Raw genomic sequence first — 16,207 nt, 5'->3', positions numbered from 1 at the left:
ACTGGTTTCCAGCACAACAGACGTTCCACATGGCCCCTCAATTATGTAAATATGATTTATAAAAAAAAAAGAACCTTACAGTATTGTTTTAAGATTTAAATGAAACTAAATTGCTGGTAAAAAATCAATTTATTCAAGTTACACAAACAATACACATACATGAACCGATGTGCCAACAGTAAAATAATTGAATGCAAACTAATCATGTACTGGTATGTCAAGTAAAAAATGAAAAAATAGACTTAACAAGCGTAATAACAAGCGTAAATATAAGCAATGCAAAAAGTAAGGAAAAATTCAAGTGTCAAACAAAATTCCCTTCTTCAAATTATGGTGACCCAAATGACTCATCACCACTTTCCTTCATATGGAAATCATTCTCACTAGCAACAAGTCAAGACAACCAATTACACAATCAACTGATCCCTCAGAACAGGTGTCAGTTTCAGATTCAGCTAGGTTCTAAGTAATTTCCTCACAGCCTGCTGCTCAAAAGTCTAATGTACTGCAGCGCTGTGTTGAAGAGGTTTTTTAGCAAATGGGGGGCCTGCTTGCACACTCCCTTCACCAGGGTGAGACTCAGGGCCAAGATGACGTGCTCCTGGGGTAGGTCGTTGAGACTTAAGCCCTGCCTCAACACTCTCTCCACCTCTGTGGAAAGGTAATTTCCCCACTCCTAGAAAACAAAAGAAAGTGCTTTTATAGCAGGCAATAGGGGCAATGTCAAGCAGGTTTGTATTGGGAAGTAAAGGAGTGAGGGTGTATAAGATTAACAGCATGTTGCTGCAGCAACAGAAAAGTGCTGCTCTTGGTATTTAGGTTACTTTAGTCAGCCACAAAGTGCAGATAAGCTCAGATTGCAGCATTACAGTTACTGAAAGGCTGTGTGATGATCACTTTGTTACATATGGAGTTTGTATCTCTGTACAATGCAGTTTGGGGTATTTTTGCCTCTTGGCAATTTGACTTTTATCATGTCATTATTTTTGACCAACTTTTAAAAAGAAAATCTACAAAATGATAGTGACACTTGATTCATTTGAGCCCTAGTTAAATATAGGAAGGAAATCATATTAATATGTAGGCAATGATAAACTAAATAGTTTGTCCTCTCTGTGACAGACAGTCACCATCAAAACATCAACAATTCAAAAATGTGCTCAGAGATGACTCACTTGGGTTGAGTGGGATGCATTTATATTCCTGCTCAGGTTCTGCGTCGCCTGAGCTACAACACTGTGTTCAAGCTGGGCAGCAATTTCTCTCAGCTCTTGTGCGATCTGCACTAAGACTTCTGCATGGTTCCCTACAGGAAAACATCAGTATACTTTAAGAGTCAACATCATGTTTGTTTCTGGATCAAACAGGAAGGACAGTGAAACTATTATTATTTTGCTAGAATGAACATGCAGCACTGAGCCCTCATTAAATGTATTTGTAAATCTATCATAAAGTTAAAAAAACAAAAACAAAAAACATGTATTCCGGACTTCAATTTCACACACTTTATGATTTTATGATATAGGGTTTCAAACACATACAGTAATCAAATGAGAGATGTATGAATGTGGATGTAAGTTTGCATCAAATGAGACACCGGTTACAAGAAATGATTCACGGCTGTCACTTCCTGCTTTCTATTTGACGCACAGGTTGTTTTTTAAAAACAGTTGTTAACAACTCATCAGATGTGAATGTCAACGCGTTGACTTCAGGACTATTTTTAAGGGAGGGCCTCTCCATTATATGGTTACACAACGTCAGATGAGCGAGCCTGTTACCATGCATTTTGCTTTCAGAATTATCTGACACAGACTGACATCACTCACCAGGCAGCCCCACTGAAGGCTGAATATCACGTATAGCATCTGTGATGCTATACGTGATATTCATGCCATCAGATTCAAGATATCCATCCTCCGAGGAGTCTTCCCCGAAGCCCCTGCAATTGATGTCCCGGTTTGGGTTTATTTCCTGGCCCAAGGAACGAAGCTCCTCTCCGTACTCTGAATCCCCACAGTCCGCCTGAAGGAAGGTGAAGATGACCAGAGCGGCGTTTTGGTCAATTCGAAGATTCCCCAGGTCATCCATCTCCGCCTGAGGAAGAGTGATGAGGATAATGTTAGTGAAACAATCACAAACCAGATCAAATGGCTGCACCATGGAGGGAGATGACTGCTGATTACACAAACTGATATTTAAATAGTTGGGGAAACCACAACAAATAGACTGCATGCACGGAACTGTATTGACTTGACACTTGGGTTGTCAATCGGGTACGCTAGCTAGAAGGACAAGCTAATGCTAACTTTTAGTTATCGCCACATTAGCCAACTTATATTTCGGACGTCAAAGTTAACTGAAGTTATCAAAACCACAACGTTCTGTCGAAAGCTGAACAAGTTTCGAAGGTGTTTCTCATCTTACTCACAGTCGTTTCCTGTGCCGGGTGCCTCAGCTTTTAGCGTTAACTTCATACAAGTAACAGAAAGCCCCACGTAGACCACCGACCAGCCGCGGGAAAGCTAAATGGCTAATCTGAGCCTGTTTGTGCCTGTGAGTGAGCAGCACAAAAACAACCGCACGTCAACTTCTGTAGGTCCATATACGCGTCATGACGCGTTCATATGCCGTCGGAAATCGCCGCGGTGAGTCTACCGCAAAACAAAACTGAAACCCCATGAGAGATAAAACACGCAAATAAGCGTTTAGCTGGAACAGAGCAAATGAAAGCAGTCTTCCGCGAGTGGCATAGGAAAGGCATATAACAATTTATTGGAAATTTGTGAGAGTGACCGTAGACTAAGCCACTTTAGGTAGATGCGACATGATGTGAGTTAACGTATTGTCTCAGACAGTGGAATACATGACCTGCAAAACAAAACAAACTGCATTTACAGCACACTGGCTCATACTTCCTGAGTCCAAAGTCACAGTTAGCTGGAGTTGAAGATAACATAAGTAACACACCACTGGAAAGTCCCTGCTCTGACTTTGAACAATTATTTTGGATTGCTGGTTAAACCATTAACCCTGGAGTTGCACAGCTAAAATAAAAAAAAAAGAGACACAAACTGTCTGATAAAATGCTTTAAAAGTTTATTTACAGTTAAAAAAAACATGAGTCATCCCGTGGTTAAAGTACAATGGTCCAAAACAAGCAGTTACAATCACAGATTAGTCATTTAAAAACCAACACAGCTTCTCCAATCGCTCGGTCATGGTGTCCAGTCAGACGGCTCCTTGGGTTGTCCCTCCAGTTATTTCAATCAGTTCAGGCAAAAACCTTTGCTGTATTGGGGATTTTGTCACGAGTCTTCACAATGAGGACCTGCTACATTTGTGCCACCGCCTCGCTGCAGAAGGAGTCACATTGAGGCCAAGTCTTTGGGCCTCACAGCATCCCATCACACTCCATATCCTGAGCAACCAAAGCTCATGGATCGCGCAGTCTTCCTACCGACAAGCCTCCTCCCTGATTTCGGTAGAGACCCCATCTTAGCAGGGGGTTTCAGTCCGGGAGGGAGGCTCTGCTTGGGTGACAAAGCAGCCTGACGAGCCTCCTGGAGCTCCCTGAGGAGAAAATGGAAATGAGTTAATGCTTTTAACTGGCATCAGCATACAAGTCTTAAGCAGGACTAATGTATTATACACCCATTTCTCCCCCTCTTACTTTTCAAGCATGGCAGTCCTAAACTTCTCTACATTGAGCTCTCTTCGTAGCTGAGCAGCCAGCCTCCCAGTCCTCTCCTCCCTTAAGACAGTGTGCTTGCACACCTCCCTGGCAGATAGACGCTTGGTCAGGTCTGGATCCAATAACGACTGACAAAGACAAAAACAAATAAAGGGGTTTTCACCAAGCTATGCTAGTGGCAGGAGTGAATTCTTTTGTTACAACATAAAAATGCCATCCATGGAGACGACATCTTGAAAATCAGATCCCTTTAGATTAAAATATGTTCAAAACGTGACAGCCCAAAAATAAAAGGGAGTACCTGAAGTAGGCTCCTGAAGGGAGCCGATAGCTCCTGGGGCAGTTTGGGGAGCTTCCCCTCTCTAAGGCTGTGCCACTCATCTCCATTTTGCGGCATGGGAGGAGCGCCTGCTGCCAGCAGCACGGTGAGGCCCAGAGCAAAGATGTCTGCCTTGGGGAGGTTGCTGTAATCCTGGAGAGCAGACACATTGCTGAAATGAGCACAAGAATCAACGCAAATACAACTGAACATGTGAATTTAATTTTTTTTTTTTTTTCCAGGGGTTTAAAAATTAATATTCAGAACTACATTTTCTTTGTTTTTTTTTTTTTTTTTTTTTAACCTTAGAATGAGTTTGTATCCACATAGGGAGTGGCTCCTCTTCCACAAACTCCCCCAGATTGCACAACAATTTTTCTACAGTAGCCCAGAATGGGCAAACCAAGTGAAACTGGGTCTACAGAGGATCTTGAGCTTTTTTTTTTTTTGAGGCCACCATAGAGGAGGGTGATATGTGGGATCTTCAGCCTGCAACCTCACCACTAGATGCCACTAAATTCTACACTTTGGATATTTAATCTACAGTGAGGTCCAACCAAAAGGAGAGGCCATGACTACTTTGCTTTTGACATTTTTACCTCATGCAGGACCTCACTGGCCAGAAAGCGGCTGTCCCCTTCCTCAACTTGAGGGCTGTTTGTTGACGTCACATGACCCAGATCCCCTGTAGGAAACAAGAATCAAATTTTACGGCAATCAAATATTTCAGGTAGAAACATATCAAAACATGCGATGTACAGTAATACCAATTTTGTAAATGACTCCCGCTGAAGTGCCTCTGTCATCTTCCTCCTCACTCTCCCCTTCACCTGCAGCCCCGGGACGCTGGCAGATGAATATATTACCTACAAGAGAGTTGAAACATGACAAAACAAAAAAAAGACAAGAGAATTTAGGTCCCAGACTAGACAATGTAAGAAATGCAAACTGCTCAATGAGGCATACTTGGCTTGATGTCCAGGTGTACGAGGCCCGAGCTGTGGATGTACTTCAGCCCCATCGACACCTCTAAGAGCAGATCTTTCAACTCGGCCTCTGAAAATAGCTCACCCTGCATCTCCTTCTTCACAATGGCATCGTTGAGGCTTCCACCTGCAGCAAACACACATGTTAACAAAACCACATAATTCAAGGCCAACCAAAAACTGTCTCGTCAAATGTTATCTTAAAAACTTTGACAGTAAGCGGAAACCAACCATCACAGTATTCATTCTGAATAATCATGTGATCGTCTTCTGCCCATGCTGAATAATAACGAACAACATGTGGGTGGTGCCCAAGAACAGCATGCGCATACACTTCCTTTAGAGCCAACTGCCTGAGAGGATGTAAAAAAAAAAACAAAAACAAAAAAAACAGTCAAGGATAAATCTGATCAATTCAGGAACAGTAAAACAAGTGGACTGATCTGATTCTGGCACAGACACGACATAATGCTGACTCACTCATTGGCAGAGCCTGCCAGGGGTCTGCGAGAGCGCTTAATGGCGTACAAGCAACCATCCAGCCTCTTCACACACTTGTAAACTGCCCCAAACTCGCCCACTCCAATGCACTCCAGCTCCAGGAACTCGCTCTCATAGCGCGACAGCATGAAGGCTTGGACGGCTCGCCTCTGCCAGATAAACAGATGGAGGCCCTTGTGGTTAAACCAAAAGACATTGCTAGAGAAAGGAGGAACACGCGTCATTAGTCTCGAGTTTGATTAGCCCGAAGAACCGGGGGAACTTCTTTCATGCATCACCAAATATGGACGTACTTCCATGACAAAAAGAGGTGGAAGAGTCTGACAGAGCTGGAGATTCCTTAGAGAAATCCCGGAAGCAGGACTGGCAGCATGTAATTTTTGGACAAAACAAGAAGTGAGGAGGCAGCTGAGGATGACAAAGCCTGATGACGAAATCATATCAGAGGCATCTGAGAGGGAGGCACACATCCAGCAGAAAGCGCTGATAAAAATAGTTGTACCTTTGGTGGGAGGAAGGCATCATCGTCCTCCTCAGATGACGTTAAGCTGTGTTTCAACCTGAGAGGTAAAAAGAGGGCCTTTAGACCTTTTTATAATATCACAACAAAACGGCATCACGAAGGGATTAAAGTCAGTCCTATGGAGTAGTGTCACTAAAAACAGATTTTGGATGTCTTTGTAAAGTGATATGGCCAAAGTGTTACCTTTTCCTGGTTTTAAATGCTGTGTTACAGTAAAGTGATGACATTTGAGGCCTCAGCTTACCTCATTGCTCTACATGTTGCAATACTGACCTTCACCAACTTAGTCATGGCATCCATGTCATTGAGGATTATCAAAGATCTCATTGTGTTAAAACGTATATCAGGATAATATCAGGATATGAGGTAAATCATCACAGTATCATTTTAAGGCCGTACCCTGTGATGACGAACATTAAAATCTTATGAGACAGCCACACAATGAATGGACTCATTTCGATGTGACTGGAGAGGTTTCTAAATTACACGTTTGGGCAATTTTCCAGACATCACCATTAAACAAGTCTGCGTAAGGAAGGGTGAAAATGCACTAGGGCTCATGTTTAATACCCTCAGCCTGCAGCTCACATTCACACAGATGATGACACGACATTCAGCAATAGTTACCTGCGTCCATAATCTTCATCATCATCACTCCTACCACTGTTCCTCCACTGCAGCCCGCTGTTCCTGCGCACTGTGTCAGGGGTGAAAGGATTCACATTGACGCAAGGTGCCTGGACATAGTTGAAACGCAGGGTCCTCTGATTGCGACTTATCTTAGTGCTGGAGCAAGGCTGGGACGACTTCGACAGTAAGCTCTACAGGGGAAAAAAAAAAATGGAGAGAAACACAGTTCATGAAGTTAAATTGCTCTGACATACTGACACTCGCTCAAAGAGCACAGGGCGGGCACCACTTAAGTACAATCAGTCTGAATTACTCCCCACCTTGGGAGTGCTGGGAGAGTCACAGAGCCTCAGTTTCTTCCAGGAAGCGTAAGGTATGGGGCTGGTGCACTCTACAGGGGAAGATAACGTGTTGCTTCTGCTGCGGTGGCGCTGCACGCGGGGCGTCCTGCACACAGAGCTGGGACTGCGAATCCTGGGACTCTGGATCCGGGGACTCTGGATCCGGGGACTCTGGATCCTGGGACTCTGGATCCTGGGACTCTGGATCCGGGGACTCTGGATCCGGGGACTCTGGATCCGGGGACTGCCGATCCTGGAGGTGTAGTCATCTGAACTGTTGTCACTGCTGCTGCTCCCCTCCTCTCCACAGCTAGTGAAGTCCAGCTGCTGGCTGATCCCGTCATACAATGCCGCCATGCTTGGGGCCTGAGGTTTGGCAAAGGTTTGGTTTAATCTGCCTAATCCTGTATTTGATTACCACTGGAGAGCAAAAATACTGTTTTTGTTTTGTTTTGTTTTGTTTTTAAATTATGCATAGTTTAGATTATTATACGTTTCAACTTTTCAATATTCAAGTCTCTTTGGAAGAAAAAAAAAATTATACTCTCTATACTCTCTTGCAGTAGGCCTTTATACATATCCAGTATATCCCACTGTTGGCTCACTGTTGACCTCCACACCCATAATCTGATCAATAAATCAATATTACTATTGGATTTGTGTTTTGAACACATTCTGCTCACCAAATCTCACAAGACAGTTGGAAAGCAGCACATCTGTCAAGCTGTGATTTTTTAGACATATTTGAAAGTGCAACAGAAGCTTCACATTATGAGTCACACACACACAACAGTGTGTACTTCATGTATGCTCTATGATGATACATGGTGCATACTCACGAACAAGTCGCCTTCCACCATCCACCGCCACGCTTGATTTTCGCGCCTTGTATGTAAATGACTTCCTGTTTATATGAACTATGCCCTCGGGGTCAACACATCTAGCACTCTGATTGGCTGACAGGTTCGTAAACAGCGCACCTGACTTTGAGATTGATGTTAATTACGAAAACAACTTTTTTTTGTTTGTTATTGTTTTCCTACAGCGGTCCCATTAAAATCATGATAATCTAACTATTAAATGTGTGTGTCCATTAATATAATATGGACAAGTTAACAACTGAAAATATCATTAAAACAATCTGTAATAAACTAAAGTACAACATGCACATTAAAGCGGAATCTTTATGTGAATGTTATAATAAAATGAATGATCATGGCTAAAATAAAAGTCCATAGCCGAAATTAGGTCATTGTATTAAATAGTAATATAGACACGTGGGCGGAAGTCAGCGACGTCATCAAAACAGTGAGACAGGAGGAGGAGAAGCAACCCGTCGGTGGATGTGACACGCTTACAAATACATAGAAAACAACCCAGCAGGCAGCAGGAAACCATGATCCGGCTCCAGCACCGTGTTTAGTGTGCGCGATTCAACTGGACAGCGGACCTTAGTGATATTCGTCTTTCTTCCCGAGTCCCCGGAGGCAGCCGCAGCACCATGGTGAAGCAGTCGGACCGAGCCCCACTGCTGGACTGGGAGGAGATCCCACCGCCCGATCCGAACCAGGCGGCCCCTCCGCCGCCCGCACCGCCGCGGGAGGACGACGCACCGCCGGAGAAAAGTTCGCAGCCAGTCGGGCGTCGCTCACCGCCAGGCACCGCGGCCGTTACTGGGTGGAGCAGCGGCACCACCACCACCGCCATAACCTGCAGTCCGACGAAGAGTCTAACAGCTGTTATCGCCAGCGGGGACGGAAGCCCGGGCCGCCCGCGAACGGTGCTCTGCGGGCACGGGTGGGATCGCCCGCACGCCCTCGGTACGGATCGTCATGTTCCCTTCCCCGGCCTCTCGGTGAGGGATCAGTGGGAGGAAAAAGACCAGATCGTGGCGGTGTTTGTGGTTACCTTCGATACCAGATCAGGTAAGCGAGCGAATTGCAGAAGAGGCATCCGATTAGTTGTCAGGTCATGGATCAAATTGTTGTTGACCAGGCAATCTGAAGGATTGTTATCCTGAAGCGTCTCTGTGTCTGATGTGCTTCAGTGCATTATACTGAGTCATGGGAGTGAAGGGGGTAATGCTGCTCTTAAGCAGAGACACTATAGAGGTGGTGTTGTCAAACATATTAAGATTCACGATCAAACCAGTGGGGCATCACTTCCAAGAGAAACGGACTTCCTGGTCTGATTTCCAAGCCTTCAAACACACTGTGTGCAGGAGCTGAGTGAGTGCAGCCCAAGCTGGAACAAAAGGAAAACAGTTTTATTAGATTGAATTCACAATGTGATGATCATTTGCATCACTGTTGATAAAAATAGACAAGAAATAAAGTCAACAGTTCAGAGAAACAAGTCCAATATGTTGGTACTTAAAGGTGCATTATGCAGTTTTGGGGAATACATTTTAATCAGAAGAGAAGGAATTATCGTTGACTGATGTTTTTATTATACGCCTAAACAAACAGAATGAACAAACCAACCTTAAAGACAACGGGATCTCATACTGTTTAACTTTGAAGCTAGGAAGGTGGCAGGGTCCGCCACATATAAACAAACAGTGTTCAGGTGACCTTAGTTTCCTCTGAGGACAGCTTGTTTGTTCAGATATGGAAGGAAAAGAAATGCAGAGTTTGTATTATCACCTCATTGATCTTATACATTTGTACATTTCTTCTCCAACACTACACAGTGTCCCTTGAATATACAGAAGGAGCCAGTGTAGAGAAAGTTACAGTTGCTGAGTCAGTGCTTTCTCTCTCTGTCTGACCTCCTGCGACGGCATGACTGGTACGCAGAATTAAGCGGAAGCAGTCAGGATGAAAGTGGTCGGCGTGGAAAGTAACATGGTATGTTCTCTGTGTGAATGGCAGGGAATATGGTGGAGTGGTGCTTGCCCCACGACATCAATCTGGACGGAGTTGAGTTCAAGTCGATGGCCAGCGGCTCCCACCGGATCACCAGCGACTTCATGTATGTACGGAGGAAACGTTTGTCTTTTCAATCCCTGCCAGAAATCTGTCACTGTGTGTTCACCCCCCCTTCCCCCTCTTTGTTTTGCCCCTTGGCTAGATATTTCCGTAAAGGCTCCTACTTTGGGCTGGCCTGTTTCGCGAACATGCCTGTGGAGAGCGAGCTGGAGCGAGGGGCGAGGATGAAGTCCGTGGGAATTCTGTCTCCCTCCTACACCCTGCTCTACCGCTACATGCACTTCCTGGAGAATCAAGTCAGGTAAGACATACAAGACATACTGTCCTGTGTGTGTGTGTGTGTGTGTGTGTGTGTGAGTGTGCTTGTGTATCCTATTTTGCTGCCCGTGCACCACCCTCTCTGTATTCTGTTTACCTTATTTCTCTCTCACACGAGCATGTTCGCAGTTGTCTTCGTATGTGCGCACCTCCCGTCCTCGCTTCCTTGTTCAAATTTCTTCTCATCTATTAAACATGAGCCTCGAGTCCCAGTTACATCTATCGTCGCTGGGGCCCATTTACATGCAGTTTTTTGTATGAAGTCTAAGCGAGGAAGTGGAAGGAGCCTTGACAGCCTCTCCTCTCTTCAGTAACTCTGCTCTTCTGCTTCAGTCATGTCACGAAAAAAAAGCTTATCTCCTCATTGACTATGCATAAATATATGACACAGCCACAGTTGGCTCAGGTTACACAGCAAGTGCAAGTGGATCTGAATTCATCTGAATGGAGAGTGGTGATCTAATTTATGTGTGGCTGCTGTGGCTTTTCTTTTTTCTTTTTTTTTTTTTTTACAGTAGTGAGCAGATGCTCGGGCAGTGTTAGAAACATGAAAAGCACAAGTTGATGTGGCTGAATCCAGATTTTAAAAAGCGATGTGTGTATATATGATGCGAGTGGCCTCAAGTAATCTCACAGTGCAATTTATGAACAAGCGACGCTTACTAACCGAGAACAATATGTGATCTTGCATTATGGATGACCTACATAGCATCTGATACTGAATACATAATGCCTCTACGTAGACTTCCCCTTACAGTGTGTAACAGATTTGAACAGTTTGAGTGAATAGTTTCAGATGCAAGCCACCGTGCTGTAATAATTTTCTGTAAATCTGCTGGTCGACTCTGCGTGAGCTGCAAACGTGACGTACAGATCACTAAAGGTCCCATGATGTAGAAAGTGAGATTTTCTGTCTTTTTTTGTATAGAGGAGGTGAATGAATTTAACAGAGGGCCAATTCCTTATATATTGCACCTTTTTAAAGAGACAGGCACTATAACAGAGCATTTGGACAGAGGGTGAATAGAGGAGCTGCAGAAATCAGCAGTTTGAGAAAATGATGTTTTACATGTATTTACATCTCAAATAAAAGTATTAACCTACAAAAGTGTAATAGTGATATGGCACCTCCTCCTGTTATTGCCTTGTAGACACCAGCTGCAGTGTCCAGGCCAGTACTCTCCACTGGAAGCCTTCTACGAGGATAAGAAGGCTGTCCTTCCCCCTATGGGAAACGGGTTGGTCACCGCTTGCCCAACCTGGAGCGTCACCTCCATCAACCGCTGTATGCACCCAGAAATGAAGGTCTGGAAGCAGCACAACAACGTGTTTGCTCAGTCAGAAAATGACCTCAAAATGAAAATAAAAACACATGTTTTTATATATATATATATAAATATATATATATATATTTTCCTCCCTGCAGATCACCCACCCAGCTGGCTGCATGTCCCAGTTCATCCAGTTCTTCGGGGAGCAGATAATGGTGCTGTGGAAGTTTGCGCTGCTTAGGAAACGTCTCCTCATCTTCTCCCCTCCACCTGTAGGCGTGGTCTGCTACAGGGGTGAGAAGCCCAGACATACGTGCTCAAACAGAGAAAAGTGCAATTAAATCTGTGGCTGCAGCACAGATTCTGTTCTTATTGTTCTTCCACACTAAAAGCCCAGCGTCTGATAAATGCACTAATGCTGCAGCCCGACTGGTGTTTAATTTCTCTTTCCATGAATATGTTTCATCCCCTGTGCTCTTGTGCTCCCTCAGTGTATTGCTGTTGCTGCCTGGCCAACGTCTCTTTGCCTGGAATCGGTGTCTCTGTGCCTGAATTACGGCCTTTCTTCTACATCAACGTAGCCGACATCACCGCCCTGGAAACAGAGATGTCATACGTGGCCTGTGAGTGAAGCACTACTGCATGTAAATGCTTCTTGTAATCTATGGAAATGATCCCTTATGTGTGAGCACGCACCCATGTTTCATTTTTTTTAAAGGCACAACAGAGAAGATATTTGAGGAGAAGAAGGAGCTGTACGACGTTTACATTGATAACCAGAATGTGAAAACGCACAGAAGCCACTTGCAGCCGCTTCTCCGACTGAATGCGGCAGATAAGGAGAAGTACAGGAAACTGACGGAGCAGAGGTACACTACGCACTGTAAACCAGGCAAAATAGCCTGTTTCCTGTCAAATGATCTGATTTTATTCAGAGAAAATCAGAGGCCTAAAGATCCAGAAGCCATGATTGATTGATTGTATTTTTTTTTTATCTCCAGGCAAATGTTGCTGTACAATCAGGAGGTGGATGGAGACTGCACGTCGACTGAAGAGGATCTTTTTATTCTGTGAGTCCTTGGCAAGCATACATGTAGCTGCTGCTTGAGTCATAGTCACAGGTGGTACTGTTGGTGTTATAATTGTGAGAAAATGCGGAGGACCATAGCGTGACAGAGCTGTTTTTAATCCTGTCCTAGATTCTTCATGGAGCTGAATAACCGCATCTTCCAGACCCTGTCCGAGGTAGCAGGGAGCATTGATCCCACCCTCACCACGGAGCACGTGAGGGCCATGGGGCTGGATCCCCAGGGAGATCGCTCCTTCCTGATTGACCTGCTGGAGGTGTACGGATTTGACATCACGCTGGTCATAGACAACCTCTGCTGCCCCTGAGGCCCCTCAGTCTGGGAAACTTGGATTGCCACTGGATATTTGTGCCTTCAAGGCCCACATACACACACCAAGACACTGAAGACACTGCCTCCACCCCGGGACTTCCATCTGTTGCCTGCTGTCCCCTCCTGGGTGTCTGTTTTTATATCTGTGTGTGTCTCATCTGACCTGCGGAGACTGTTCCCAACCGCCGTGGAGGCTGAGGACATTTTGTATTTCTGTGGTGGCTGATAAAACTCCTGCCTAGCAGACTGCGGCGCTTCACAACGGTGAGCTCTTAAAGCCGCTCACACCTTATGTCATGTAATGGTTTTTGTTTGTGTGTCCTTGTTTGACTTTGATTCTGGCTTATGTGGCCATGACTGAAGCACTGGATAAAAGTATCAAAGTCTTGATCAGGTTTCACAGCAGGACGTCTGCATCTGCACCCGTCACAATGAATAAGACACTGTAACATTCACACTCCTGCAGCTTTGGTGACTACTTGACACTCTGTCTGAAGAATAGATTAATGTTATGTGCGCACGTTTCTTCTGCTGAAGATCCTTCAAATATATTTAAACAAGAGACTTGAGCTGTCATAATGTGCGACCATGTGAAATAATACCATACGTGGATGATCATGTTTCTCATCTGGATAAAGCTACTTTGGAAACTTTATTTGCCTTTTAAAAAGGAAGCAATAGGAGTCTCTATGTTAATTGAAACGATCGGGCTTCTCCATGTAAATGCTTTTTTGTTTTTTGTTTTTACTATTCTCTCACAATTGAATGGTAACATGTTTGTAAGATATCCTCTTTTTTATAACTGGGATGGTTTATTACGAAGGTGAGTCGCGGAACAGGGAGGGAAACGCTGTTAAATACTTTGCTCACCTTGATGCACCTTCAACACGAGGTCGATCTGGTGATGTGTCTCTGTGTTTGAGTGTGCTGTTCTGGAAACCTCTGTGTTTTGTTTTACCTTCATACGTCGTGTTCAATTGATGTTCTTGAATTGTCAATGACTGTGACTCTTAAACACTAATTTATCATGAATGCTGCACCATGTCCACCACTGGACTATCTCCTGATGCACACAGTGATCATACTTAAGTGTAACCTTTTTTTTTAAAATTGCTATGTTCATGACTGAGCCATCAAGCGGTTATGGAATGGAGGGGTTGTGTGTGTGTGTGTGTGTGTGTGTGTGTGTGTGTGTGTGTGTGGGTGTGGGTGTGTTGCACTGTATTGAGGCTTGAATTTGTATTTTAGTCTCAAGGATGGTTCATCAGCATAAGCCTATCCATCTTCTTTGAGACTGTTAAGTCCTCGATGGAGCCGTTTGTAGTCTACTTGTTGATCATCTTCAGAGAGACCCTCTCTGCTTGTCTGTGTCCTCGACAAAGATCTCTTTGTGGTTTTGGAGATGTGGCATTTGTCACAGTGAGGGCTGAGCAGAAGCTTTAACTCCTCCTCCACGGGCAGATTCAACTGACGGTTTCTCTCGGCCTTTTCATCACAGCCCCATTGAGCTAATCCAGCTCTAGAGACGAGCCAAATGTGTCTTTTGAATTACCCTGGCAGACTGGTTTATTTCATCCATCACGTTGCCAATCAGAGCGATAATTTGTTCCATGTTGGAACACATGAGGCGGATACTCGCCTCGTATGCATTTGCAAGCTAAAACACCAAGTAATTTTTAAAAACACGTCTTTTTCATTCAGTGGTCTACAAATATTCATTCTTTTTCATTGTCACAATTTCAGTAATGATCTGTCGCAGGCTGATCTCCAGGTTGAGGACTACTAATGGTCTTAGCCTGTACTCTTTTGACTCGACCGCCCCCAAAGACGTTTTTGGGTTGGTTAAAATTTTTTTTAAAAAGTGCACAAAGTATTGTATTTGAAAGAGAAGGGCACTTAAGCTTTGTTGTTTAAATGGGGCCTTAATGAAATGTGATTTTCTCAAAATGACTGCAGCAAAGTGACTGACTCATTTCTGTATGTGTGTCAACAGTATTTGCTGAAAGATTAAGTACATTGTCCCCAGTGACCTTACCGTCGCCAGTGAAACCTGTTCACTCTGACTGGTCTATTTACTCGTCAACAGACCTATAGGCAGCTCTTGCCTCCGTCTGTCTCCGCTGTTTGCTTTACTTTAGGTGTATGTTCAAAGTAAAAGGGAATGTACACAACACACACCACTGTATAAAATGCCTTCTTTGTGGAGCCGTTCACAGATGTGTACCAGCATTAGCTAAGTAAGTTGTTTGTACAGCGTGTCACTCTACTGAATGTCAAAGACAGCAAAAATATTGCACACATGCAGCAACACATCCAAGTAGTGTTTTCTTCTTGATTGTAATGTAAATCAGGAGTGTTCACTGAATAACAAATACGTTTCCACCTCTACTAATGTGAAACACTGTAAAGAGATGTCAGTAAATGTACACATGAACTCAATAGCATGAGAAACTGTTAATTTCACTGTACTGCCATTGTAAAACAATAAAACATTGATACAGTTTAGATGTTTAGATGTTATCTAATCCTCTGTTTTTTTTTGGTTTTTTTTATCCCTTAAACTATTTCATTTTCATACACCCAGGGCCGGAGGGGGGCTTTATGGAGCCCAGCCACTAAGAGGGGATGTGGAGGCCTGCAATAATCATTTTTAGCTGAAATACAAGCAACAAAATTTGTTTTTAACTGAAAATACTCACCATTACTTATTGAAACAACAACAATTAACACTTTTTTTGTTTTTTTATAAAAAATGTCAACAGTGCATGTGATAGCCACATGACTTGAGCTGGATATTCACCCACCTAAGCTAGATAACAGCTACTGGGTTCAATTTCCTTGCTGTGCCAACACCTGTACAAAAACTGGGATGCCAGGAATGGAAGCAATAGAAATGAGGGAGCTGTCAAGAACTTTAAATCCAGATTATTATGAAATGAAGAACATGTTATTTATTTTAGTGCGCCCAGACAGTTGTTTCCAACCAGGCAAATGAGGCGAGCCAGAAGGCTAACGTTACAGCAAATGTGACTAGCCAAGAGGCAGCTAGTGTCAAGCTAGTGCAGGAGCCGCTACCAGCCTGTTGATGCAAAGTCTTTCCTTTCTGTTGACAACACCTGTTCGCAGGTGGGAAAGGTAATTTAAAGTTTCCATACCTTATATTAGAAAGGTCGGCCACAAGAATATAACCTGAAGTGACTACTCTGTAACGGTGGAGGGCAGCTTCGTACAGCCTGCCGGAGCCTCTAACGAAGACGAAGAAGACGAAGAAGAACGTCAAGCGTGTTGCCGGAA

At 44.0% G+C, this 16,207-nt stretch overlaps 3 protein-coding genes and 1 long non-coding RNA gene across 11 annotated transcripts; 1 reads left to right on the top strand and 3 right to left on the bottom strand.

Moving 5' to 3' along the window:
* Positions 1-110: 110 nt before the first annotated feature.
* On the bottom strand, positions 111-2,676 carry bida (BH3 interacting domain death agonist). Of its 2 annotated transcripts, XM_037106802.1 has the most exons (5): positions 2,432-2,676; positions 1,901-2,097; positions 1,830-1,858; positions 1,176-1,306; positions 111-676 (listed from the first exon to the last, which is right to left on the bottom strand). In XM_037106802.1, the coding sequence occupies exons 2-5, from the start codon at positions 2,089-2,091 to the stop codon at positions 476-478; spliced, it is 552 nt and encodes a 183-aa protein (XP_036962697.1). In that variant the 5' UTR covers positions 2,092-2,097; positions 2,432-2,676; the 3' UTR covers positions 111-475. The 2 variants fall into 2 exon arrangements, with proteins under 2 accessions (XP_036962697.1, XP_036962696.1); XM_037106801.1 differs by having other exon boundaries at positions 1,830-2,097; positions 2,432-2,663.
* Positions 2,677-3,077: 401 nt separating this feature from the next.
* wee2 (WEE2 oocyte meiosis inhibiting kinase) lies at positions 3,078-7,979 on the bottom strand. Of its 7 annotated transcripts, none has more exons than XM_037106794.1 (13): positions 7,834-7,979; positions 7,203-7,360; positions 6,974-7,172; positions 6,651-6,844; positions 6,003-6,060; positions 5,480-5,649; positions 5,231-5,352; positions 4,980-5,126; positions 4,781-4,879; positions 4,613-4,698; positions 3,996-4,166; positions 3,674-3,822; positions 3,078-3,573 (listed from the first exon to the last, which is right to left on the bottom strand). In XM_037106794.1, exons 1-13 carry the CDS (start codon positions 7,852-7,854, stop codon positions 3,408-3,410), a joined length of 1,740 nt encoding a protein of 579 aa, XP_036962689.1. In that variant the 5' UTR covers positions 7,855-7,979; the 3' UTR covers positions 3,078-3,407. The 7 variants fall into 7 exon arrangements, with proteins under 7 accessions (XP_036962689.1, XP_036962691.1, XP_036962692.1 ...); XM_037106796.1 differs by having other exon boundaries at positions 6,974-7,187; positions 7,233-7,360; XM_037106797.1 differs by having other exon boundaries at positions 7,233-7,360.
* A 137-nt stretch (positions 7,980-8,116) lies between these two features.
* On the top strand, positions 8,117-15,426 carry dennd11 (DENN domain containing 11). Its single transcript, XM_037106800.1, has 9 exons — positions 8,117-8,919; positions 9,868-9,967; positions 10,067-10,225; positions 11,394-11,547; positions 11,669-11,807; positions 12,005-12,136; positions 12,232-12,382; positions 12,515-12,583; positions 12,713-15,426. Exons 1-9 carry the CDS (start codon positions 8,496-8,498, stop codon positions 12,906-12,908), a joined length of 1,524 nt encoding a protein of 507 aa, XP_036962695.1. The 5' UTR covers positions 8,117-8,495; the 3' UTR covers positions 12,909-15,426.
* On the bottom strand, positions 8,926-16,205 carry LOC119024243. The gene is made up of 4 exons (XR_005076425.1): positions 16,069-16,205; positions 11,678-11,799; positions 11,347-11,549; positions 8,926-9,238 (listed from the first exon to the last, which is right to left on the bottom strand). It is a non-coding gene; the product is annotated as an uncharacterized LOC119024243 (long non-coding RNA).
* Positions 16,206-16,207: the final 2 nt, after the last annotated feature.

This window comes from Acanthopagrus latus, chromosome 8 (genome assembly GCF_904848185.1).
Source record: "Acanthopagrus latus isolate v.2019 chromosome 8, fAcaLat1.1, whole genome shotgun sequence".
NCBI lineage: Eukaryota > Metazoa > Chordata > Actinopteri > Spariformes > Sparidae > Acanthopagrus > Acanthopagrus latus.
Note: the sequence above shows the minus strand (reverse complement) of the source record. Positions and strands in the feature narration are given on the sequence as shown.